The sequence below is a fragment of the Triticum aestivum genome, chromosome 1D (assembly GCF_018294505.1).
Source record: "Triticum aestivum cultivar Chinese Spring chromosome 1D, IWGSC CS RefSeq v2.1, whole genome shotgun sequence".
NCBI lineage: Eukaryota > Viridiplantae > Streptophyta > Magnoliopsida > Poales > Poaceae > Triticum > Triticum aestivum.
The window spans coordinates 448939217-448962848 of record NC_057796.1 but is presented as its reverse complement, the minus strand read 5'-3'; the positions used below and the strand labels follow the sequence as shown (position 1 = coordinate 448962848).

General features: G+C 42.9%; 3 protein-coding genes across 4 annotated transcripts; all 3 read right to left on the bottom strand.

Annotated features, from left to right (window-relative positions):
* Nucleotides 1–7035: 7035 nt before the first annotated feature.
* LOC123182823 (histone H3.2) lies at nt 7036–7701 on the bottom strand. Its single transcript, XM_044595493.1, has one exon. The coding sequence runs from the start codon at nt 7623–7625 to the stop codon at nt 7215–7217; it is 411 nt and encodes a 136-aa protein (XP_044451428.1). The 5' UTR covers nt 7626–7701; the 3' UTR covers nt 7036–7214.
* Nucleotides 7702–9245: 1544 nt separating this feature from the next.
* LOC123182822 (histone H2B.2) lies at nt 9246–10010 on the bottom strand. Its single transcript, XM_044595492.1, has one exon. The coding sequence runs from the start codon at nt 9913–9915 to the stop codon at nt 9454–9456; it is 462 nt and encodes a 153-aa protein (XP_044451427.1). The 5' UTR covers nt 9916–10010; the 3' UTR covers nt 9246–9453.
* A 4098-nt stretch (nt 10011–14108) lies between these two features.
* On the bottom strand, nt 14109–20682 carry LOC123182821 (SWR1-complex protein 4). 2 transcript variants are annotated; one of them, XM_044595490.1, is made up of 16 exons: nt 20390–20682; nt 20212–20307; nt 19198–19263; nt 19042–19101; nt 18892–18948; nt 18202–18331; nt 17523–17590; nt 17332–17424; nt 17181–17228; nt 16725–16874; nt 16101–16211; nt 15883–15978; nt 15618–15689; nt 15144–15198; nt 15012–15046; nt 14109–14435 (listed from the first exon to the last, which is right to left on the bottom strand). In XM_044595490.1, the coding sequence occupies exons 1-16, from the start codon at nt 20501–20503 to the stop codon at nt 14361–14363; spliced, it is 1326 nt and encodes a 441-aa protein (XP_044451425.1). In that variant the 5' UTR covers nt 20504–20682; the 3' UTR covers nt 14109–14360. The 2 variants fall into 2 exon arrangements, with proteins under 2 accessions (XP_044451425.1, XP_044451426.1); XM_044595491.1 differs by lacking the exons at nt 14109–14435; nt 15012–15046 and having other exon boundaries at nt 15173–15350.
* Nucleotides 20683–23632: the final 2950 nt, after the last annotated feature.

Below are 23632 nucleotides of genomic sequence, written 5' to 3'. Positions count from 1 at the left end.
GTCGCGTGTGTTTGAAATCTGACCGTTGGACACGTGTAAGTTCCTTAGTGACCCAGGGTCATTTCGGACAAATCAGGTCGGGTTGTCTCCTAGCTATAAATAGCCCACCCCCTACACCATAAATTGGTGGCTGCTCAGAGTTAGTGCACGACTTTTGTCGTTTAAGAGCAACCCACCTCCGAAGCATTTGAGAGAGAGATCCTTGCGAGGACAAAGCCCAAAACACCCAGAGCCAAAGAGTGTTAGGCATCACTGAAGTCTTTCTGTCCGCGTGATCTGAAGACTTGTTACACTTGAGGACTGTGAATCCTCCAGCCGGTTAGGCGTCGCGTTCTGAGCATCCAAGAGTCATTGTGGATTGCCGGTGAACGAAGTCTGTGAAGGTTTGGAAGTTTGCCTTGAAGACTTACCAGAGTGATTGGGCGAGGACTAAGTGTCCTTAGCTCAAGGGGAATAAGGTGAAGACGCGGTCTTCTGAGTTAAATCTCAACCTCCCTAACCAGACGTACAGTTGTCACAGCAACTGGAACTGGTCCAACAAATCCCTGTCCTCCCCAAGCAACTGGTTCTATCTCCTATCTCTCTTTACTTACAGTTTGTCTTCTTGAAGCCATTGCTTGCTCGTTTTAACTAATTGACTTCATTGTGTGAAGACTGTTATTGTTTGGCTTCATACTATCTTCCATCCTGATCCATACTACCTAGCTGATAATAGTCTTCGTGCTTTCGCTTCATTGCTTGCTTGACTATGGCTTGTCTAGTGTAGTCTACCTTTCGTTGCATATCAATAGGTTCATTTCTATTGTTTGTCTTCCAAGCCCCCGTGTTTTGAAGACTTTCATAAAAATCGCCTATTCGCCCCCCCCTCTAGTCGATAACTAGCACTTTCAATCCTAAAGATGGGGCTGTGGAAAAAGGTGGCGATAGATTCTACAGCGTGTGCATGCGGTGCATGTTGAGGGTCTGCTAGACCGGTTGGTGCTCCCGGCTAGCGGGCAGGCGGCTTGGTGAGGCCACCGTATTTCTTGGCGTGCATGATGCTCGGTGAGGGCACATCATCAATCTTGTAGGTAGGGTGACCGTTTTCGCCCGAAAGGTGGCTTTGGATTGATCTATGTATTTATTTTGTAAAACCTTGTTGAATAATGCAATAAAGATGACTGTGTGCATCGCTTGATGCAGAGGACGAAGCGAATCCTCCTTTTCAAACAAAAGAGCTGATATGCTAATAATTTCAATGGACGGCCACTGTAATGTACTGAGCACAAGGATGCATTCAGTTAAGCATCCAATAAATCTATATTGTCGGTACATTATCAGTTCTTCAGAGGCACTACCAAAATTTAATTTTTAGTTTAGTTTATGAACTGACGAGTCCAAATGTTCATAAACAGGGAAGTCTAAATGTTCAACTTGATTGATTTTGTAACATCAACTGGCGACCAATTTAATATTGCACATTCCCAACTAATTTTTATTTTTTTCTAAAAGGAGGAATTCCCCAGCCTCTGCATCTCCTAATGCACACAACCATTCTCAACTAATTTTCATTTGAAAGGAGTTAAATGCTCTCCAGATAATTTAGCTGCATAAGTACAAACACAAAGATGAGACTCTGCAGGCTGCATAAGTACTCAGGAAAACACATACAAAAGCAAGGGCGGACCCACATTAGGCCGAGTGGGGGCCTTGGCCCAGTCAATCTATAGTCTTTATGCCTTAGAGCCCAAACTTTTGCTAGTTGGCTCCGGTTAGCCAAATATTGTGTACCCCACTCATTTGAGCCCCACTAAATTTTTGGGTTGGGCCCATCCATGTACAGAAGTAAAAAAAACAAAAGTCAATTTGATGTCCTCTCTTTATAGTAAGAAAAAACAAGATTGTACCATGTTGTTCTAAAAACTTCCATTGTTCGAAACTTGATGCTTGCCTCTTCAATTAGGTAACCGAGGCTCTGTGATTCTCACAAATACATGAGAGTAAGTAGTAGTGTGTATAATCTCATGAGTTACAATACTACTATTCTATACAGGACAGAGAAATTAAAATGTTTGTGAAGAACCTCTAGTATTATATCATGGGGGCATCGCATATACCTTGATCTTTTCTCTCTAGCTCTTATGATGTGCCTTTGTATATTTCTAGGTCCGCAAAACACAAAACACGTAAATTATAAGATTAATTATGGTTATCATTTCTCATGAATAACCAAAGAAATACTTACTAACTAGTTGTTCTAAGCCAGACTTGTAGGCAAATCAAAGACTCGAAAGTGGATCAAGTAAAAGCAGATTTGAAAGGCACTTTGCATGTCGGAGTAGACAATATGTCGCTGTCTATCCTAGAGAGAACCGGATATTTGGATGAGTTGATTTTCCACCTTTGTAATGTGTCCAACTCTTTCTACTATGTATACAATTCATCTTCAAATAATGATCCAACTCATTATTTGGTTGCCCTTTTGTAACTGATGTAATGATCCCACTTTGCAAGTGGATCATCCTCCTTTTCCATATTCGCCTATCGTGAACTCCACGATCTTCTTGTTAGTGATGAGCGGGAGTCTCTCGAGAGTATTCATCAAAGACCTTTTGGATTGCTTTTCTTCAACTTGTGCATCGATCTATCATTTTTTGTTTCACTTCCAAAGTCTTTTAAGATATATTCAAGAAGATCAAACTTGAACCTCAGATAAAACAAGACGGGAACACAAATTGACTTGTAGGATTCTTTCCAATACTTATCTAACTTGACTCCATTTGTTCCACCATATGCACAGTTGTGTTGTTCTTACTTGATGCCTCTTTCTTCAAGATTTTCTTAATGTTTCATGGATGAGGGGAGTAGGCATGGCTAGTTAAATAGTTAGATCTAGTGAGAAGTTTGGTTGTTGTGTAAAATACCTTTAGCAACTTCATACAACTTCAACCATTTTCCATTCAGCGGGTGAAGGACCGAATTTGTAGTTCTTGTCTTGTTGTCCTAATGCATCAAAGGCACCTTTAAATGGTATAGTTGATTGAAGCATCATGTATGTTGAATTTGAACGAGTTCATACATCAACTAAAGGTTGCTTATCAAAACACCATCCTACTTGGTTGATTATCTCCTGCATACAACTTAGGCCATTTTCCATTCAGGAGGTGAAGGAACAAATTTGTACTTCTTGTCTTTCTGTCCCAAGGCATCAAAGGCATCTATAAAAGGTATAACCGACCGCATATGTTGAATTCCAACAAGTTCGTATATCAGCTAAAGGTTGCTTATCAAAACACTACTTGGTTGATTATCTATTGGAACTATTGACCTCTGCCTTGTGAACTCTTTACATATCGAATGGGGCGGAGCGCTCTGGCCATGCTTCCGCGCGACGCCACCGACTCTCGCCCGCAGAGGCCCCTAGGAGGCGGGTACTCCATCATACTTTATAGGAGTAATATTCATACCATATCATACACTTCACCTCTAGAAGCATAACAAAATTAAGGTGATCCATGGCATAAGAATGTAACATGCTAACTTCCACAACATAAGCATGCATACTAAGCAGGGCGGGTTGAACAAAGCTTCTACATCAATCGAGCGGGTCATGCTAGGACAAGTGTAACCATGGCAATATACTTGAGTATCAAAATCTGGCAATGCAATGACAAGGGGCCAGACACACATATATTGGTTGTGTGTGTGCGTGCGTGTGTTGTGCCACCCCCCCGAAAATTTGAAAGTTAAGAATGCTTTAGGCTTCAATTAGACTAAACTAAGCTAAACCCCCAAAACGAAAGTTGTTTGAGCTGGGGGTGTTTTTGGAATTGATAAGGGTAGCCATTAGCTAGGGACCCCAAGTAGATTTTTCTCTTTTGAGGTGAGGGACTCCAAGTAGATAGATCACGGTAAATGACGTTTCACGTGTGTTGGGTGGAAGCAAACATGCACCCTCCGCGACGATATTGGGTTGGCCACTATAGGTCGGTGCACTGTTTTTCTGCTATTTATTCTTTCTCGTTTTTTCCTTCATTTCCCCCCCTTTCTATTCGCCTTTTTTTGTACTATTTTTTCTTTTTAATTTTGTATGTTTCCTTTCTATTGTTTTATAAAAAAAACATGGTGTTTTTTCAAATTTGTGAACATTTTTTATTCCATGAACATTTTTAAAATTTCTTAAACATGTTTTAGATGTGAGAACATTATTGTAAATTCCTGAAGTTTTTTTTTTCAAAATTACGATTTGTGAAGAATTCCATTTTCATGATTTTTTTTAAATCATGTTTTTTCTTATAGGTGTGAACATTCTTGTAAACTCGTGCCAATTTTTTTAATTCATAAGTATTTTCAGACCTCCTATTTTTTATTGTTGTAACCGAGTTTGTTTATTTTTATCTACTTTTTATTAGAATAACCCATCTTAGCTCCAACCGCAACACAGTGCGCGTTTTGCTCTATATGCATGGGATAGGCAGATCACCTACAAAGGCGTCTTGTCTAAAAAAAACTACAAAGGGCGTCAGCTCCGAGAAAGTGAAGTGAAGCAAATAACCATTAGCCCTCGGTTTTTTGCAAGAGATAATGGTTTGTGAGGAATACTAGAGTGCGAGTCCCTCGAGAAGTTGAATTGGACGCTATAGTTTAAGTGCAGGCTGACATTAGCTGCTAATATATTTTTTTGAGCTTGCTAATATTTACATCTTGATACCTGATTAGACACAAATCAATACTTTGGGACATAATTTAAACTTCTGAAGGTATAAAAAATATATACTGAGCTGTCGATTTGGGGTTTGCTTCTGGAAAGAGGACAAGATTGCTCTGCCACAAGTACGGTGGTCATATCAATAACATTTACAAGAACGAGGAACGCCTATTATCAAGATTAAATGCACTACAGTCCTTCATCCTATGACTCTGGTGTTCCTTTTGCTCTATGACAGCAATCTAAAGTTCAGAACTGTTGTGATGCATACACCTTGAAAAGCACATTTGCGCTACTTGGTATTGGATTATGCGAATCGAGTAAATACGATACCAAACACTTTGATACTCCTTTTCTCTACCTATGAAATTTCTGTCATCTTGTTCCCATATTTGATAGTGATTTTTTTTTTACTTTTCTCCACCAGTATAATTGTGCATAATTTTAGCAGGAGTGCCAAATTTTGGTTATGTTTATTTTACAAAACTAGCGGATCTTTTTGTTGTGCACTTCAGCACTTGTGCATGTATATTGCCTTCAGTTTTTTACTGAGACGTCTCCTTGTATCAAGTGTTCAGTTTCATAATCGGTGTTCTTCAGATTGTTCATGTGGGAGGTCTCCAAACCCATAGGTATCAAAGGAAGAATGTATTGAAAATATTGTAATGTGTCTATGGAATTTTCTCTATCGAAATGAGAATGGCTGTCTTCAGTTATTCTGCAAGGAACAGACTTTTTTTATGGCTGTATTCCAAGCCCAGAAAACAAGATAAGTCAGTAATTCACTGTGAATATCAATTCAATTTGATATACTTGCTGCATTGCTGTAGCAGTCCTCCAATGACAGATTCTTATTCCTTCATCCGAACTGTTTTTGAGATCTGAAGACAATCTAAAAGGAACTTGCTCGAATGCAATGTATCACTGCTATTCTCATTTTTCATCGCTTACTGGAGCTCACTTTTTTAGGATTCAAGCATTCAGATAACACTTTACAGTATTACATATAATAACTTAGCAATCAGGTAATTGGTGCTAGAAGCTTAATGGCCTCCGATATTCTGCATCCATTTTGAGTCACACGACAGAGTGCCGTTAGAAATCTTCTCCGGTCAAAAAACTTGTATCGTTCATCAGTAATAAATTTCATAATTTAAAATTAATTATACAGTTCATAAACATAATACTGCCTCTCTTCCTACAAAATTAGATTCCGAGATGCTCGACTGTTCTAACATCAGCTTACCACCAGAAACATCCGGATCCCACAGCAGCACTGTTGTAAACTGCCCAGAATGAACAGTGTTTCGCTTTAAGTGTGCGCGACTGGAGAATAGGTACCAAGAAATTGGCGTTTGTATTCCTGTGGGAGCAGTTACCCATGGGATACCACTAAAATTCTCTTAAGAAATAGCGGTGTGCCTCATGATAAACGCTTAATCAAGAAAAACTGTAGTCGGAGGCGTCCTTGTAACTGTGTTTGTAGTTTTGAAATTATACAGAACAAAAGCAGGGTTGAGAAAACTTTCAGCACTGATGTGACCATCAGGAAGTACTACTGTTTATGTAAGGTACACAAAACTGAACTGAACGAGCATACTACATCTGTTCATTAAGGTTCAGAGGCACCCAACCGGAATAGTTATTTCGAAGAGATTTTGACACAGTACTACTACCATTTAAGCTACAAAATCGAAGCAATTAAGAACACAGTAGCTAAAACTGGCAGGTCATTTCACATGCTTGGGATAGGAGTAGGACACATACTCTCTTTATACTCCTGAACGTGACCACTGAGAACAGATCATCAAGCAACAACTGCTGTTTCGACAGCTGCACAACCAGGAATGGCAATCGTCGCCAGCGCTTGCTCGATGTTCTGGTGCGTTATTTAGGAAATTGTGGTTGATGCAACCAATAATATTGCAGGCACGGTGTCAAAGCCCTGCAGCCATTGCTGAACCTGTAAGATCTGAAGACAGGACACCACTTAAGTTGTACTATCAGTACGCACTTAGTTTAGAGCATGGTTCATAGACTTGCAGGGTTTCAATATAATTAGGCACAGTAGGGATGCTTTCAACAGATTGTGTGCACTGAACATCAAACATACTGTCGCAACTGATCGACAGACAGAACTGAGGACGAGCACACTAGCGTACAAGCAATTTTCAGGTTCCACCTCAACTACTCGTTCGATCGGGTTTCGAGGCAGCTAGCCAGATTACTCATTACAAAATTGACAGTCTAATGATAATTAAGCTCAAAATCAGAGCAAAATAGAACAAGCTAGCTAAATCAGGCAAGAAATCTGACAGGTTGGGAACAGGCATTCAAACGCAGATGAGTGAGAACAGGAAGCCAACATTTTTCATTTCCATAGCTGATGGCAACAAGAAGGTACCATCAGATTAGGCATAACAGACCCACCATGACAAGAACAACACAGGCACATTCTGAAACACTACGAGCACACACACTTCCTAACAACGATCTAACAGACGACGCATGGATTGCAGATCGCGGCCTAGGCCCTCTCGCCACGGATGCGGCGGGCGAGCTGGATGTCCTTGGGCATGATGGTGACGCGCTTGGCGTGGATGGCGCAGAGGTTGGTGTCCTCGAAGAGGCCGACGAGGTAGGCCTCGGCGGCCTCCTGCAGCGCGGAGACGGCGGAGGACTGGAAGCGGAGGTCGGTCTTGAAGTCCTGGGCGATCTCGCGGACGAGGCGCTGGAAGGGGAGCTTGCGGATGAGCAGCTCGGTGCTCTTCTGGTACTTGCGGATCTCCCGGAGCGCGACGGTGCCGGGGCGGAAGCGGTGGGGCTTCTTGACGCCGCCGGTGGCCGGGGCGGACTTGCGGGCGGCCTTGGTGGCCAGCTGCTTCCTCGGCGCCTTGCCGCCGGTGGACTTCCTCGCCGTCTGCTTGGTGCGGGCCATGTCGTCGGAGATGCGCCGGTAGGTTGGGGAGGGAGGAGCGCTGGGAGGGTTGGGGGATTTGGAGTGAGGAGGAACAAGGGGATGGGACGGTGTTAAATAGGGAAGGAGGGGAGCGCCGAGCGGGCGGGGGGATTGGAGCGGGGAGCCGCGCGTGGGTTTTGGTTTTTCGGGAGGGATGGTTGGGCGTGGAGCGTCGGATGTGGGGTGCCTGGACGGCTGGGATCTGGTGTCGAGGGGGCGATCCGTGGGAGGTGGTTTCCCGTGCTCTGATTGGTCGAAGAGGAGTCCGAGGGAGTGATCCGCGGCGAGGTGGCTCGCGGGCTCTGATTGGTCGAAGAGGAGTCATCCGGATCGTGCCCCGCGCCACTGATTTTGCGTGCAGACGAAACAAAATGGCCTGGGAGAAGGGCGCCATCGCGCTCGCTCGTTGCCGCCAACACGCCCAAACAAAAACCCAACTGGCACGCCGTCGTTGTAGGAAATGGAGGAGGGTTCACGGCTGGAGTTACTGCTTCTGATCTTCGGCAAAAATAATTTTACTGCCCGGCACAAAAAAAAATTACGGTAAACAATTGTTTTGGTATTTGAATTGGAACGATTTGTGGGCCAGGTGTTCCCCGGATCGAAAGAAAAGAAGAAAAATCGTGTGTCTTTCTTCTCCTTCAGAATCTGTTTCTATTGCGCCACGCATTGCTTGTACGTATTGTGCAGTTTGTGAACTGGCACCACACGAGCGCGAGGAATTAGCTGAACGCAAATAATTGTAAACAGTAGATACACCGAGGCCATGCCACTGTCGCTTGAGCTATGTCTCGCTCACAGTCACTTGGCCCTCCTCAAAGTGTGCACAAAACGGCAAGCAAGTTTTCTTCAGTAAACAGCGAGAAAATAAACACGAAGAAGCATCGCTCTAGAACCTCATCTTGTTTTTCCAACAAGAAATGCAAAACGACTTACGTTTCGCATTTTCAGAGTAGCGCGCACAACTGACTGATATACTATTGGGGTACCGAACCAAGAACAGGACAGGGCAAGGCAAACGTTAATGGCAATCACACGCGGAAATTGAGTAGGCAGGGCGCTCAGTGACAGCGCAAACACATGGCAGATCATTACAAGCAGTTTCTTAATCACATATTTCTTAATCACATATCAGCAGTTTGCACAAGTTGCAGCAATTTCCACTCCAATCCAGGAAGAGTACTACTACTTGCAGATAACCAGAGTTCAACAAAGATACACATATCATCAGATTGCCAAACATGGCGGTGTTCAGTTCACAAAGATGGTAGTACAGATGGGCAAACATAGATGCGTTCAGTTTCAGAAGAATCTGAAAGCGAGATCTCATCTGAAAGCTGAACTTGCATTGCTACAAACACATGGCAGAGATTAGTACAAGCACTTACTACTGGTACAGATCAGGTCGGAATGAAGTAATCACTAGCGGTGGCAATGCGTCACTCTGAATCCCGTCTCAGTTTGCAAAACAAGATTCGGCAAGCAATCAGCCATTCCGAACTACTACTTGCAGCTAAAACACAGATGCACAAACATGGCTGTATTCAGCTTAGATGAGTAGAAAAGCCAGCATTAGTACGAACATCGGTGACATAGATGTAGTAGTACCACAACCGCAACATTTTCTAGATAGATTTCATTTTGCAAAAGCAACACGTTCAGTTCTCACAACCAAGAAGCCAACAAAGCGTTGGCAATCTTCTACCACACGAACTACTACCACTACTTCTACTTGCAGGTAAGCAGAGTCAACAGCAGAGATACATCAGACAGCCACATCTGGCACAACAAGCGGCGCATCTTCAGTCTAGGAGGAGGTGAACTTGGTGACGGCCTTGGTGCCCTCGGAGACGGCGTGCTTGGCGAGCTCCCCGGGGAGGACGAGGCGGACGGAGGTCTGGATCTCCCGGGAGGTGATGGTGGGCTTCTTGTTGTAGCGGGCGAGCTTGGCCGACTCCCCGGCGAGCTTCTCGAAGATGTCGTTGATGAAGGAGTTCATGATGGACATGGCCTTGGAGGAGATGCCGATGTCGGGGTGCACCTGCTTCAGCACCTTGAAGATGTAGATCTTGTACGTCTCCACGCCCTTCTTGGCCTTGCTGCCCTTCTTGCGGCCCCGGGTCTTGCCCTCGCCGCCGGCCTCCTTGGACGCCGTCTTGCCCGCCGGCAGCCGCTTCTCGGCCTTGGGCTTCTTGCCCGCGGGGGTCTTCTCCGCCGCCTTCTCGACCTTGTTCTCGGCGGCCGGCTTCTTGTCTGCCTTGGGGGCCATGGCTGCCGCTTCGGGTGGGGTTGGGAGCTTCGGTGGTGGGATGCGTGAGTTTGCTGGAGGGAGGGGAGGTGGGGGCTGGGATGGTGTGGGGAATGGAGGAGGATGGGTGCTGGGATTTATAGAGGGGGAGAGGTGGGCGCTAATTGGTGGAGGGGGTAGCGCCTCGGATCGCTGACGTGGAGCGGTAGGATGCGCGTTCTCTTTGCCTCGCCGGACAGATCTCGACCGTATATTTCGTATCGATCGTCCCGCTCCCGAACCGCAAAGCACATCCAAGGCATCGTAGAATAAGGCGCCATTGCTTTTCTTTTTTGCGAGTATATTTGCTTTGTTGTGCTATTTCCTACCCCAAACCTGTATATGAAGTACAAGCATTTTTTTCTCCTTTTTCTTGCGAGATAAGCATTTTTCACATCTTTTTTTCTAGAAATGGGTGAAGCCTCCTTGTTTCTTGAGGAATGTAGACATAGGACGGGCAGCCTTTTTAAGGTCAAAAAAAAGCTTCGCTTGATTTACTTTTTTTAGGGTAGGTTTATTTGATTTCTTTTGCGAAAAAATGGAGATTGTAGTACTTAGGGTGGACGAATGTCGTACATACACAGGCTTACAACTTCTTCCATTTCGGAGCTCAACCACACAGCAGCACGAGATGTACTACGACCCAAGGTTTTGGCTACCGAATCCTAAGGGTTGGGAAATGCGGTTACCTGAAATACCGAGCGGATACAGTTTAATTCTTTTAAACGGAATTCAAAATCACATTTATTTGAGCTAGGTATACATATGTGTTATACTCATTTTAGTGAGGAATGTCATCCGAGTTGCAACACGAGGCAATTCGCAGGCTTGGGGTGAACCCTAGCCGCCACACCTCCTTCAGGCCCAATCACTCCTACCGCCGTTGTCGGGCAAAGCCCACGCGGAATTTTCATCACCAAAGATGACATCTCTCCTTTTGAATCTATTTTTCCAATATATTATTTTAGCTTCCAACAGTTTTAGTATGTGTTTCTTGAGAATATTCTTGAAGTTGTTTTTAATCAGAGTGAGGGGCCTCTGATATTCAATGCCATCCATAAGAGTTGATACATAGTTGCAAGCTTCTATGATGGAGTTGAGTTTGGATAGGTTTTTGCTCCACTTCTTTAAACCCTGTATGACACAATTGAATCTCGCAAAGACATCTCTAGTTGAGTTGCTTAGCGAGAGATTTAAGTTCCAACATCTCCTAACAGTTCCATAAAATCCATGAAATTCCATCCAATAATTTTCAAAACTGAATATAGATGCTTTGGGGATATCACTGCCAATCTTGATATGCATGATGAGTGTTATTCTTACACTCCTCTAACCAGAGTTTAAACCAAAATATTTCATTGAAACCGAGATATTCGCTCCGATATTGTCACTAATGACTAATGAATGCGAAGGATTCCAAATATCTGATTTTTATTTCATTTCCACAGCAAATGGGCTAATTATGGACGAAATTGAGCCAATACACGGAAAGAAGTAGAGTGGAGAGATGAGATCAAGTGGGAGGAGCAGCATAGGCGTCAGAGTGGAAGATGGTGTTCCATATGACTGCGCCCACTCGTATGGGCGGTTGTACGGCGTGCCAACCGAGGTGCCTGAACAACCTTAGGGCCCATGCCGAATGAGCAACAGAACATCGCAGAACAAGCCAGTCATCATCATCTTCACGGTAGCCAACTCCATCAACCCTAGCCGCCGCCATTTTGCATCTCCATAGCCACAACCTTCATCACCACCATAGTTCTCAGCCATCTAGACATACTTGTAATCGTGTATCGCACAAGACATCCATTATAAGACATATTGTCAATCAATCAATCGTCATGGTGTGTTCTTCAATGAGTTCTTCGTGTAATCTGATCTTCATGTGTGAGTAGTTCGATGAGGTCATGGGTTGAGGGGAGGGCCTTGTAACCAGATGTATTTGTTGGAGGGATCGATGGAAGTACTTTGAATTGACGTCCTGTATGTGTAGCATAAAATTGCTTCGTAGTTATCCCTTGTCTCGTTCGCGTTCATCATCCATGCAGGTACCAGGATCATGGAGAGCGAGTCACGAAGAGGCTAAGGGCAACGAGACCATGAAGTGTTATTCTGAACACCAAATGACAGAAAGGTTTGGTACCGTAACACGGATCCTATCCTTGGAGACTCAAGAGGCATAGTCATTAAACACCCAATGCTTTTGTCCGATTATTGCTATCTTAATTACTGGGGCAACCCCGCGAAACGGACAGGGCCTTCGGTTGGACAACTGACTCTTGATGCAGGACGCGTGCCGGTCAAGACGTAATTTGGAAACATCCCCCACTTTGATAGTAAGCAAGCACATCTTGATTGATGACCTCTATAGCACAATCAAGATCAGGATGACCCTGACACGAATATATGGTTGTAAGCATAAGTTCTCATACACATGACTATTTTCATTATAAGTGTTTTTAGCGGTGGGTTGATTTACGATCCAGTCAAACACTGGAATTTAATTCTCTAGCAAAAGCTTGTTGAGACCTTAGCTTAGGGCACCGTCCTCTCATGGGTTCAATAACTCAGGGTCACCTCTGGGGAAAAAAGGCGAGAATCCTTTATTCTTCATTTCTGGATCACTAAAGGAAATAATCAATGCATAGGGTTGTTATCTGATGTAATTCTAGCCATTGAGAGAGCAATAGTATCTGGGAGCGAAATAGTCCAATTAGCAGAAGTAAATATCCAGTCAAGTTTTTCCAACAATGGGTTGTCTTGCATATTGCTCCATGTGTAACTTATGCTCTTTAGAGGGATTTCCACAAGATCAAGTGCTTGAATGGCACTATGGAGAAGTAACATGTTGTTTGCATCACCACCAGGCTTGCTCCTGTCAGCGGGGCTTCTAATTAGGTTGAAATCACCAAGGATCATCCACTGGTCCATTGTTGTAGCGTCCACATTATTCAACCAGTTAATAAAACATGCTCTGTCATCATTATTGCAAGGTCCATATACATTAGTGATGTAGAAATAATATTACCCGATAAGGTACATACCAACTTGATTGTAAGTTGATAGTAGTTCTGCCTGATGATAATGCTATTAAATAGATTGTCATTCCATATAGTGATAATACCCTAGAGCTGCCAATGGATGGAGCATAAGCAAACTGGTTGAACCTCCTTGGAGAGAATTTTCTTAGATATGAGATGTCAAACAGTTCTTGTTTGGTTTCTTGAATGCATATACTATTACGTTACTCTCCTCAATTTTCTGTCTCAAGTCATCCCATCTTTCCTGAGAATTAATACCTCTCACATTCCAATTGAGCAAGTCCCAACTTCTATTCATTATTAACCAATACTAAAAGTTCTTGCATAACAGCTGGTGTAACCATTGTCAAAGTTCCGTTCGTCTGATGGGCATTTCATATGCATATAATGGAGATCAATATAGGGCAGAGTGTTATTCAATATAGGGCAGAGTGTTGTGTTATTGGGTACAGTGTTCTGGCAGTAGTGTTTTCTGACAGTAGTTTAGATTTTTTTTGCAATGTCCTTTTTGTACGTCTATACTCTGATCGCATCAAATCTAAGATTTGGCTAACCACGACATTTTTTCATTATAAGCGAAAGATAAAGTCCGTTCACACCTCATTTGTCTAAGATTTGAGTTAGGCTGTGTTCGGCTCCGTCACCAGGGAGCGGAGCGCCCTGTTTGCCACTCTCCGTATTTCTACTGTATGCCGCTCCGCTCCGCGGCGGAGTGATTCCGAACGGAGCCTTAGTTTCTAAAAGACTAATTCCAATGTTTGTGTTCCCGTGTCATGGAAATGTAAGTTATACATTCTAAGAAATTTCTCTGTTTAGAATTTGAACCATGTCAAGAAGCAACTTTGAGCTCATCGGCAGCCTGAACTGTACGAGTTGGTGAAAGTTCAGTATTTAGATGCTCAACCTCATGTTCAGACTATAAACTTCCCGAAAAAAATTATGGTCATTGTCCATGTGAGTAACTTTGAGCCTGTTGGGTGGATCTTAATGCTGCTCGTATGCACGACTTCCCGTAGAACTTTGTTATTTAAAGAAGTTCAAAATCTTATCTTCGCACTACGGGCATCGTTCCCATGGCGAGGAGCAACTTTCAACTTGCTGAATTCGATAATATGGGTGTCCACAGTATTTCTGGAATCAAGTTCAAACTCTTGCTCTGCTCTGAATCGTCGTGCACATTGCTTTGCACAAAACATTGTTCATTTCCACAATCAACAACAAGGTTAAAACCACCATCAATTCCATTTTACAAAACAGGTGGTGCACGGCTAACCTAGTGTACAAAAGACTAGTCCTATTTTCCTTGGCCATCGTCCTTCTTGCCCTGGCCCAGGGCCGGCTCTGGTTATTTGGCTACATCCCGATGTTTTATGCTGTGTCCGATTATCAATCGGACGCCTTCATCTTCCGAGGCCTCTTGCCCTGGGTTGGCGAGGGGGGTGCATCAAATCTCCCAGTGGTCTAGCAAGAACGAACGATTTTTATCAGTCACAGATGACAAATGTAAGATGCAAGGGGCAAACTGAAGCCACCTAACATAGAGATCTTTATACACACAAAAAGGATGAGGTCCCTCGTTTCCTACTGAAATCTGGACTGATCAAAATGTAGATAATCAAAGGAACCCGGCAGTGCACCAGGGATGCAACATTGTAAAAATTCAACACTGATTATTGATTGCATTGCTTGCAAACAAAATGATGATCAAAACTAAGTTATGGCTCCACCTTAATAATGGAAGACCTAGCATACTTATGCACTTCATTTTGTGTACCAGCAGGTTCTGATAAAGCCAATTCAAGATATTACTACCTGCCTATGCGTCCTACCAAGCCTTGCACGTAACTATAGTAAAACAAAACTACGGCGGCAGTAGATCATTAAAGTTACTGTATACGCTCAGACTAGATCTTGCCCACTTGTGTACAAAGTCGAGACGCTAAGATACATGCTGCATCAAAGACGACATATACCACATACCAAAGAAAAAATAAAACAAAGTATAACATCAAGGAGAAAATGAAAGAAAAAACAAACCTTCCTCTTGTGATCCCGTTTGACTGCTCTCTCACCTGAAGTAACATGCAAAATATTTACAGAGAAGTATAATCCGTCATCAGTTCCAAGAGAAAAGAAGAGTGTAAGATGAAATGGTCTGCCTTAAATTACCTCCAAACCCAGCCATGTCAGGGACAAAGGGTCGATCAATATCTCTATTAGAACGCTGCAAAAATAAACACCGAAATGTTATTATTAGCTAAAAGCAATTAATGTTTGGCAGGGCATTGGCATTTGGCACTGGCAGCACAATTATTAAAGAAATGATAAGAATTCCCCTTCTGTCTCTGCCAGAACTTTCCACTAGCTACATGGTACCTGCACAGTAGTTAATATATATGATGGATTATCACACACATCTTAATCTTTGGATATTCTATAATTAAACTTCTGTTGGTATTGCTTTGTTAAGACTTTAGTAAGCCCTATAAGATCAGTACTTCTATTCACGAGTTGCCTTTTGCAGTTATAAAAAGCTTGTCATGGTACTTCTTTTGTGGAATTTAATACAGATGCTTTATCACATCAGATGTCTTCCACACAGAAACAGAGAGAAAAAAGGGTAGTTACCCATTCTGCATGTACCTTAGGTGTGGTCGGTGCCTCTGTGAATGAACTTTCTCTGTTTGCTAAAACTTCAGCCTCTTTATTTTGTAGCTACAGAAGATGCAGAAGAAAACAAATTGTTAGTTGAAAGGAGGGTACTTAACCACATAAATACGCTGCCAGATGTTGCCATTATTCTCCTTTCTTTTAATAGTGTTTTAAACAGGCACTTCCAAAAAATCAGTACATAGATGAAGGATAGATACTTTTCGACGTAAAATGTCTAAAGCATCTGGGAGCTTACCTGCTTCTGTATGTTAAGCAGTGTGAGTATCTCGTTCCGTAACTCAAGATGTTCGGCACAAACTGCTTTTGTTGGGACCTTAGGCTTCAAATTTACCTACAAAAAGGTTACAGTCGCAGCATAAGTTCGTTGCAAAACTTGGTAATTAGACCTAAAACACAATTGAAATCTAATGTGTTGGTGCATGACAAGAGCAGGCTGGTGTCAAGAAAACAAACCCCAAGATCTTGTAGAGTTTGATCCACCCTTTTAATCATTCTAATGCCAGCTGAAGCAGTTACTGCTTGAACCATTTGATCAAGTGCATGGGTTCTCAAATACACTTTAAGCTGAAAGAGTAGGTAAAGTTAGTCAAATTCATCTAAAAAGAAAAGTATGCAGATAGATATCATTCTTCATTTGGTCAATAGACGCCTTCATTCAACAAGATAACAATACAACTTGACATAATTAACCTAAACTACTCCCTCCGTCCGGAATTAACTGTCGCTGAGATGAGTGTATCTACACACTAAAACATGTCTAGATACACTCATTTCAGCGACAGTTAATTCCGGACGGAGGTTGTACTTGTGATGTGTTTACACAGTGAAAGAACAACACTTTCCCTTGCAACAAACAAGGCTCAACTATGAAAGCGGGCATACATTTTTTAATGTAATGACCAGAAAACACAATTAGAGATCACTTAGATCCCACAAATCCAGCAAGATAGAAGCAAGACATAAGAAAACATAATTTCAAATTAAAGAAGATACCAACTGCAACTACAAATGTCAGCGCAACAGCTAAATATACAACTAAAAAGAAACTGCTTAAGCAACCGAAAGTTTCAGAGTTACCATCCGCAGTGTATCAGGTATGGAGGTATTCGCTGCTGCAGCTGGATGTGTAGCAGCTGAAGATGGAAGATTGTTGCTCAAGGGAGATACACCGTCAGCAGGAACCGCAGCATTAGGCAAGCTCGTCGGTGCTCCGGCTTCTTCCACGTTCTGCATACAGATCTTGAACCATTAACCAGACAGAGCAAACAACCTAATCTCTTAAGAATTAACTATCACAAAATATCGAGGTTAGTCGATAAGCAACGATATCACGTCCACACTTCCACACGACCTGGAATACCAAAAGGTTAAAATGCCACTTGCTTGACGAAATTATGAATATCTGAAAGATTTGCCATTAGTGATTTTATACACTGAAAATATCCTACAAGTTAACATTCAAATGTTCTTGCTTAAGAGTTAAGATTACTTTAACGATAAGAAATATGGAATCCAATGTACTGATTTACTCACTTTATTAGCAGCACGAGATTCCATAATGCGTTTTGCTTCTGCTAAAACCTGAAAAGGGAACAGTTGGGTATCACATACGTGACTTAGAATCTTAAGGATGGCAGACATCATAAATCAAATAATCACAATATCATTGCAGGAGATTTCTAACCTCGGCATCCTTTCGTTCTTGCTGTTTTGTTTGGGAGAAGAGTGCAGACAATGCACGTTTTCTCTCAGTCTCATGAGCAGCATTGAAGGTTTCCTGAGAAGAAACACAATTGAACATATGTGGGTACAACAGAATCTATACCATAACATTGATGTAATTACTTTTAGGTAGGGAAGATAATCAACTTATACCTTCACAAGAGGGTTTCCGGCAACTTCATCGAATGATCGAGCTCTTGCAATTAGAAGGGCCCTAGTAACTGTGATCAAGAAGACACAATAGCTACATCACAGTAAACTCACAACAATACATAGATTGAATTGCTGGAGATACAATTAGACTGATCATACATACTAGCTTTACCAATTAATAATTAATGTAGTTATATATGCTAAATAAAAAGTCATGACACCACTTGACCTCTCATAATAATGTTACACACTCCCTCCGTCCCAAAATAAGTGTCGCTGGTTTAGGTACAAATTTAGTACAAAGTTGTACTAAATCAGTAACACTTATTTTGGGATGGAGGGAGTAGTACATAGAAAGAAAGACATGCACACATAGGAGTGTGGATGCATAACAGGCCAAATGTCAGTGAATGATTAACAACCTTTATGCACTAATTTAGCGGAAAAAGGTCAGAAGTTACAAGAGCATATTGTTTAAAGGATCTATTATATAAACTAGACAACTAGTTCTTCGATTGTTCCATATATTGAATGGCAAAACAGATGGAACAATCCTAAGTAACTCAGTGTTGTTTGCTTTTGAGCATGTAATATGCATGTATAAACATTAAAGTAGGAATGGGAGACCTTTGCCAGGTGTGTTTTATCTGAACATAAAGATGTACAAATTTAGAAGTACCTGAATAATAACGGCTCTTTAGATCTTCCACACTGCGAGCAGTTGGAAACCTATCTGCTATTACTATGAAACGAAGGTCAAAGCGCTGACATAATTCAAATAGCTGATCTGTTTCTTCTCTGCTCCATGTCTGAAACAAGCACATCAAACGTTCTACTTAAAAACAACAAATTATGAACAAAAACGTACTATGGAAACTGAATGCAACACCCTAAATGATCAAAAGGTTTGTCTATGCCAGAAATGACAGCAAAGGGACAAACAGTAACACATGCTCCTGAAATTGTTATGTCAAGACAGACTGATAACTCAATAACATACACAGGTCAGGGCAAAACAGAATTGAGCAATTTTAAAGCTGCCCAACACTCTGATTGTTCCATCCAAGAGTTCAAAAGATATTATAAGGTAGAACTAATAAGCACAAAGAGGCCATGTCCCACCAATTAAGACTTGTTTACTGCCACCTTCAAATAGCTGACCACAAAAGTTTCAACGGCAAATAGAAAAGTTTTAAGTTGTTTCAAATCTTTGAACTAAACAGAATTACATCTCGTAGTGGCAATAATTGTTTATAAACATTAAGTGGCACTAAAAGCTCGGCGCAAATCAGCACAATGTTCCGATTGTAAAAATAAAAGTGAGAATTAACAACCGAGCTTACATAATTTTACAGTAAACAGTACCTACAGGTTCAGTTAAATATTTCTCATACTCCTCATCGGTGTATTTAAGAACATCCACCTTCTGCAAAAGAAAGTGACAAACAAAAAAAGTAAGCCCACAATATTGCAAGAGAACATTTCTTGCTTGATGATGTAACTAACACGATATACTCACCGTGTTATATTTTGCGAAGTCATAATCACCAGTTGGTGGAACATTATTTACAACTCTAACCTGAAACAAAAGGGTCAGAAATACTGTGAGTCCGCAAGTTGGTCATACTAAATGTTTTAAGATGTACACAACATTAGTGAAGCATCAGAGACAGACCCAGTGGTAAAGTTGCAGATTGTCAGTTCGTGCAGATGACGTGAAAGGCAGCCACTGCCATGCTACCTGCGCAAGTAATTGATATTCTCAAGTTAAACCACATACAGCAGTCCATTGGTCCCAACAGCATTCTACAGATACAAGTGACGAACTGGACACTCCATGCTTGGAATTCATGTTATGCATAAAGCCAATGGTATCATTAGAACTAGGTTTGCGGAAACTATTACGGTGTCCCATGCAGTGATAACGATATAAAGTTGCTGACCAGAGCACATAACATTTTAATGATCTGAATTAAAGGAACAATCAACACAAAACCAAATTCTAAGCTAAAATAAGAAAGGACAGCATATAAGACTAGTCATGTTGTGCATTCTATGGCATGAAGTTCAACACAAGTTGAATTATCCTGCTACATGATACTAGACTTACCCTTACACAACTACTCCCTCCGTCCCATAATATAAGAACGTTTTTGACACTAGTGTAGTGTTAAAAACGTTCTTATATTTTGGGACAGAGGGAGTATTTAATAACACTAACTGCACAAATTTAGATCACTAGCATAGATGAAAGCAGCACAGAAGGTCGGCAGTTCTACAAAAACATTAGTCAGGCTGTTGTTCATAGAGTAATTACAAAAGAAATACCCAGTTTGAGATCAAAATGCTTCATCAAGCGGTGGTGCATGTCATATGCATTATATTTCTACGATTGGGTGGCACGAAAAGCCTTTGCTGGCGACCATCCAGATGATACAATGCACCCGATGCAATATAGTCCGATAACAAAGTGCTGGTTTGACCGCCAACTCAAAACAGCAATTAATTGTACATTGAATCAGTTACATTTCGCATGTACTCCTAGTTCAACTCCGCAGGTAATGACACACTCTGGATGCCAAGTTTCTCAAATGCACAAATAGTAATGTATGGAAATCTGAGTTCAAATGCTACAGCAGTAACCAGAAATTTCAACAGGTAGCTGAAGCCCGAAGAGTTGCTCGCCCACCTTCTCCTTCTCGACAGCAGGCCGGCGCTTCAGGTGCGAGGCCTCGATGGTCGGCATGAGCGGCGCCATTCCGACCCCTCCGGTGAGCGCGTACACCTAGATCCGCGCAACAGGCATTAGCATCGGAAGAACAACCAAACGCGCGGCGGAGAGCGGGGAGGGAGACGAAGGGCGGTACCTCGCGCGAGACGCCATCGGGCTTGCGCTGCGGCTCCTTGGGCGCCCGCGGCTTCTTCTCCTGGGCGGACGGGAATGAGGTCTTCTGGAGCCCGAGGATGTCCTTCGCGTCCATGGAGGATGGCCGGAGGAGGACGGGGACGCCGGTGGATCGAGCTAGGGTTAGGGTTCGGACGGTCTTCCTACCGCGACATGGGGGGTGTCTCGAGCTCTCGCGAGGGGAGACGGATCCCGGGTTGGGGAACACAGTGGTTAGCGGGCCGGGAAAAACTCGATCCAGACCCGGTAGGCGAAGCTGTCCGGACCTGGCCCAGGAGATCACTCCTCCCGACCCCTTGCTTGTCGGAAAATTGATTGATCGTTGGGAAATTAAATTTTTGGAAGGGGAAAATAGACGAATGTATAAACTGTAATCACACACAGAGTATTTTTTGCAAAAAAGGATCCCAATCTTGTCAGAAAAATAATATTCACCATAAAGATCGGTCAGGTCATGAGCCGATCCGCTCATCATGTGATCCCATCATTGTAATAAGATCCTTGTTGCAATTTTAACATGGCCCTTACCGCAGAAAGCATTTGCGGCTCATGCAATTGCAACATTGCCTCTTGTTGCAAAAAAAATAATTTCGCTCTTGCCACCGTCATCTACGCCGATGAATACTAGTGTCATGCGATACACTCCCCGAAGTCACGTCGCTCTGCTCCTTCATGCCCTCCTCCCGGAGGCAAAATTTCGTGTTTTTGACCCTTTTTGCTAACAAATTCAGGATCTGACCCTCGTTTGAAGATATTTCGGGATCTGACCCTTTTACCTACCGCCAGGGGAGCTGGCGGTAGGTTTGCACGTCCTACCGCCGCTAGCTCTGGCGGTAGGCCCTTTGACGGCGACTAACGGCCGTCGGCGCGTGCTGACGTAGAAAAGGGCCTACCGCCATGGGGTCTGGCGGTAGGGTACTGAAGCCTACCGCCGTCACCTCTGGCGGTAGGGTCCTGAGAGGTGGATAAGGTGGGGAGGGGCTGGATATTTCCTCCCCTCCTCAACCACTCATTCAGGCCACTTCACCTCTCCACCGAGCTCAAGTCTCCCCCCTCGCTCTTTGAAGCACAAGAGCCTCCCAAATCTCTCTCATTTGTTTGAGATTTCTCCGGTGGATTCTTACCATTTTCATCACTCAAGGTAGCTCTCTCATTTCCCCTCATTTTGATTGATTGATATCTTTGTTTACTTTGCATTTGCTCATTTGGTTGCAAACCTTAGCTCATCATTTTGGTGTGGTCAAATCAATTACTATAATCCATTTAGGTTTATGTTTGTGATTTCCTTATGTATGATGCTTAGAATTGCTTGTACAATAGTTTGTCTACCTAGATCTAGTGCTAGTCTTAGTGTACATAATTGGGGTTGGGTTAGGCTGAAGAAAGCAATTAAACCTAAGTTACTTTAATAGCAACTTTTCGAAATGTAGGATGGCACCGTTCGTTTTCTTTGAAGCTTCTGCTGAGGCGGCGGCAAACCGTGAACGCGAATTGATTGAGGAAAAGATGAACTTGTGGATTGAAGCCATTGATGTGTTGAATGCAGAGTGTAGGGCCTTTTCACATTATTATTTCAATAATGACCGTTCCGAAAATTTTATAAAAAAAGGAGAGGCAGATGAACAAGCTCAAGACGGCGGAAAAAAATTGTAGGCGTGATCTTGCAATGCAAATTGTATTGTGTGTGACAAGGGGAGAATATGCTGAGATAGACATGGGAAATCATGGTCGGGTCATTGATTGGTTAGTTCGCCAACCATTTTCGTCAGACGAGAACCGGACTTCTCGATGGGCATGGGTCAAAGAAAGAAATGATGTTATTTGTTGCAACCCGGGACCGTACGCCACATAGAATTGCATGAGGCTATGTAATCTTTGTCATTTGGACTGTAATGACATGTACCCTTTGCTTGGTCGTCATTTGAACTACTATGACTTGTACCCTTAACATTTGAACTCATTAAGAACTTGGTGTTGTATGTCATATCAAGTAACCAAGTGTTATACTCTACTCAATTTATTTTCTATTTTGTTCTATGTCATCTTAAACCCGTTTATTCATGTAGGATGGACATTCGATCCATGACTATGAACATAGCGTGTGAGAAGCTCATGTGGGAGCGACACCGTTGCTTGAAGAGGGAATGTGAAGCATGGTTAAAGAGTTGTGATGAGGCAAATGCGGCCATGAAGGATTTCAGCAAGTATTATGTTATCGAGGAACCTTCTGATGCTAAGGAGAAAAAAGCTTTCTGAAAGCTTGTGAACGAGAAAGAGAGGATGCTTGAGGAGCTGCAAGACCGGGAATATGCTTGTAGACACGCTTTGGCAATTGAGATTGCGTTCACTGCAAGCAAAGAAGAATTCCTTGAGATGGACTTGAGGAAACCCAGCCAGGTCATAGGATGGGCAATCAAACAATGCGTGTCAGAGAATCCCGCCCGCCGTGCTGCAGGGGCTTGGTTCCGTGAAACGAATGGTGTGTTGGGTCATTGGGCAGGATCCACAGACTTTCAACTGAAGCGTAATCAAGCGCGTGACGATCAAATTGAACGTCTGATAAGTATGAGAAATATGTTACCTGTTTAGAAAATGTGCCGTTGAGCATGAGTTATTAGTTTCAACCAATGTCATCCGAACCGGGTCATGTTTTAGTTTGAACATGTGTTATTCGTGGATGTAATGAACTATGTTGAGTTGAGTTATGTATGTGTTTGCGAGATGATCATTCTAATAGTTGATAGAATTGGGTGGTACATTATTCTAACATTCGACAGAAGGGGCAAAAGAGAGGAGAGGGTTCAAACCCTACCGCCACGGCATCTGGCGGTAGGTTGCACGACTCTACCGCCAGGGCCCATGGCGGTAGGGGGGTAAACTTGCTGTGACGGTAAAAATGAGCACCCTGGCGGTAGGGTCAACCCTACCACCATGGTCCCTGGCGGTAGGGTCCTACAACCTACCACCAGATGCTGTGGCGGTAGGGTTTGATCCTACCGCCATGGGGATTACTATCTTCGCCACAGCAAGTGCACCCCTACCGCCAGGTGTTCTGGCGGTAGGATCAAGCAACCTACCGCCAGGGCCCCTGGCGGTAGGGTTAAAAACTCAGAAAACAGAGCAATCCTCTGTTCTATCCTTCTTCTCAGCACAACAGTTTTTAAATAAGGATCATGACAAATCACAGAATATGCTGACAAACTGA